Raw genomic sequence first — 3,353 nt, 5'->3', positions numbered from 1 at the left:
GTTCGAAGTTTTATAATGTATGTAAAAAAATTCTTGGAAATTGAAAAGAGTTAAAAATAATTGATAATTATATTAAAATTGTTTACAAGATGATTAAAAGTTAATGTTGATTAAATTGTGTAGAAAAAATTACAAATTGTAAAAGATTGGTTGAAATTGCAAAAAAAAAAATTACAAATAATTGAGAAATATTAAATTAGAAATTAATATGAGCTATTAACAAAAAAATGCAATAATTATGTATGAAGATGGTAAATATTGACTTTTTTCACATTAAATTTGTTTAGAAGATTAATCAAAATTAAGATAAGTTAAGATAATTACAAAGTGCAGAAGATTGGTTGAAATTGAAGAAATAAACGTAGATCTAATTAAGAAATATACATTTTTTTACAATGAATTTGCTTAGATATCTAATTAGGAATTATCCTGAGATATTAAAAAAGAAAATGCGAAAATTTTGAAAGAAAGAAATATTTTTTCGTGAATGACAAAAAATGTGAATTTTTTTAACGAAAGTTGAAATTAACATACAAAGTTGGCAAATAGTCAATCTTTATTTACATAAGATTAGTTTAAAAGATGATTTGCAAATAATTAGTTAAAAAAATGCGTTTAATTAGAAGAAAGTCGATGTTTACGATTCATTGCTACGAGGAATTTAAAATTTAATAGGATTCAAACATTTCAAAGTCTTACGCAATAAACAGAATCTGATATATATTATAAATATTATTCAACTTATTATAATGAAAATGTTCAATTTGTAAAATAGATTTTCGTTTAGAAACACAAGAAAAAACTAAGGATTTTCATGTTTAAAATGGATACAATTATCTGAAACGCAAAGAAGGAATGTTTGCGTTCAGTGTAAACATATTAATATTGACTAGCTATGTTCACTAGAGTGAATAAGCAAAAACGCAGTGATGTGAGTATAATATTTAAGTGCGTTAGTATTTCCTATATGAACTGAAGATTCTTTATTTTAACAAAAGCAAAAAAAAATGAAAAATTAATTTTTATCAACTTAAAAAAATATCTTAAAAACAATATTCTAATTGTATCAATTTTTTAATTAAGTATTCTTTATATTAACTAATGATATCAGTTAGTAAAGAAGTTTTCTTTAATTTTACAATGAGATTATCGATTTTTTTCGACTGAAAACTTAACAAAAAGAACTATAGAATTTTCAATTAAATATAGATATTATTTAATGATTATTTATCGGAATCTGAAAGGTTCGATTTTCACCGATCAATTAAGTGAAAATCGTAGAGTTATTATTGCGTTAATAATAATAATTTAGAATTTCTAAAGCGGAATACGGTTTTAATGTCGATTGAATACTTAATAAATGCTTACGCAATTATCATATGTGTATGTGTCAAATGTTTCGGATTCGAAAGGGAAAAGCGCGCAGCAGTTTGCGAATTCAAAAAAAATGAATAATAACAAAATAAGAGATACGAGAAGGCTGTTACAAGTTATTCGCCTTTGTTTGTTTGATTGTTTTTTATGCTTTTCTTTAGTGTTAATGTTGATTTGTGGGTTTTACGTTGTGTTTCCGTTTATCTGTAATGTGTATATATGATTTGTTTCCGGTAAGGCAGTGTTTATTATGTGCGTGCAGCAGGTCGGGTGGTAGGGTTGGGCTCAGGGAAAGTTTCAGTATATAACGCGAAGAAAGAAATCGTTGATATCGCAGTAGCCGTGTGATAGTCGAGCTCAAATGAAGTTCTCTGTAAGTGCCAGTGAAAAGGAACAAAGATTTTTGGATTACTCTCTCTCTCTTATCGATTGATTGATTGATTTTTCAGGGTGTCGTATGGGTCTGTGGGGCTTTGGTCCTGGCAGCTGCGTCTAAAGATGAGAAGAAGGACAAGAGGAGTCTGTCCCATTCCGATTTCTCGCACGAGTTTGGTGGAGGAGATGGCAAATTCGGGTCTGAAGAGGAGTGGAAGAGCTTTGGAGGCGGCGGTGGTGGAGGAGGTCACGAAGAGATCAGTTTAGGTGGAGGACATGAGTTTAGCTTCGGAGGAGGTCATTTCGAGGGTGGATTTAGCTTTGGTGGAGGAGGTGGTCATGAAGAGTATAGTTCTGGAGGAGGCGGAGGTCACGAGGAGTATAGTTCTGGCGGTGGAGGAGGTCATCATCATCACGAGAAGGTCGTGACGGTTGTTAAAGAGATCAAAGTACCTTATCCTGTTGAAAAGAAGATCCCTGTACCGGTAGAGAAAAAGATCCCGTACCCGGTTGAAGTCAAGGTACCACAACCGTACCCGGTGGAGAAGGAAATCCACGTCCCTTACAAAGTGGAAGTTAAGGTACCTGTGGCGATAGCCAAACCCTATCCGGTGGAAAAGATCGTCAAATACCCGGTCCACGTGAACGTCGATAAACCTTACCCCGTCGAGGTAAAGGTACTGCAACCTTACCCGGTAGAAAAGCAGGTACCTGTACCGTACGAAGTCAAGGTACCACAACCGTACCCAGTGGAAAAGGAAATTCCCTATCCCGTCAAAGTCCCAGTCCACATCCCGAAACCGTACCCGGTCGAGAAGATCGTCCATTACGCTGTCAAAGTCCCGGTGGATCGTCCTTTCCCCGTGCACGTCATAAAACCCTACCCGGTCAAAGTCGAGAAGAAAATCCACGTTCCATACCCGGTGATCAAACCGTACCCCGTCAAAGTCTACGTGGACAAACCTGTCCCATACCCAGTCGAGAAGAAAATCCCGTACCCCATCAAAGTCCCGGTCCCGCAACCCTACCCAGTCATCAAGAACATCCCCGTGCACGTGTTCAAAGAGGTGCCATACCCGGTCGAAGTTAAAGTCGACAAACCCGTCCCGTACGAAGTCATCAAGCACGTCCCGTACACCGTCTACAAGAAGGTACCGCATCCCGTCAAAGTCCCGATATACGTCCCGATACACGAGCACAAAGAGATCGAGCACGGCGGTTGGAAGGACGAAGATTTCAAGTGGTAAAACCATCTCAATCATGTTTGTATTTATTTCATTTTTTGGCCACTTTCACGCAACTTTCCAACCTTCATTACTTCTCATTACTTCATTACTCGGAACGCATTTAGAAAAGCGATATTTGTTAAAAATAAATTGTAAATATTTATTCACTTCGCCGTGAAAAATACGCTCGGATTAAATGCAAATGATCAATATTTAGTAGAATTAGACTATTATCTCTTCTATAAATTAGCAAATAATGTTGGGAAACTTCATTGTTAAGTGGCAAATCAACAATTTGTTCTGTTCTGTTATATTTTTAGTATATATGTAAAATGTTGTTGAATCATGTTGTTATGTATCATACATTGATAGTTAATA

General features: G+C 35.2%; 1 protein-coding gene across 1 annotated transcript; it reads left to right on the top strand.

Moving 5' to 3' along the window:
- The first annotated feature begins 1,735 nt into the window (after nt 1-1,735).
- LOC108559623 (skin secretory protein xP2-like) lies at nt 1,736-3,070 on the top strand. The gene is made up of 2 exons (XM_017916956.1): nt 1,736-1,747; nt 1,824-3,070. The coding sequence occupies exons 1-2, from the start codon at nt 1,736-1,738 to the stop codon at nt 2,994-2,996; spliced, it is 1,185 nt and encodes a 394-aa protein (XP_017772445.1). The 3' UTR covers nt 2,997-3,070.
- The last annotated feature ends 283 nt before the right edge of the window (nt 3,071-3,353 follow it).

This window comes from Nicrophorus vespilloides, unplaced genomic scaffold (genome assembly GCF_001412225.1).
Source record: "Nicrophorus vespilloides isolate i.1.1-1 unplaced genomic scaffold, Nicve_v1.0, whole genome shotgun sequence".
Taxonomy (NCBI): domain Eukaryota; kingdom Metazoa; phylum Arthropoda; class Insecta; order Coleoptera; family Silphidae; genus Nicrophorus; species Nicrophorus vespilloides.
This window is presented reverse-complemented; position numbering and strand designations above follow the sequence as displayed.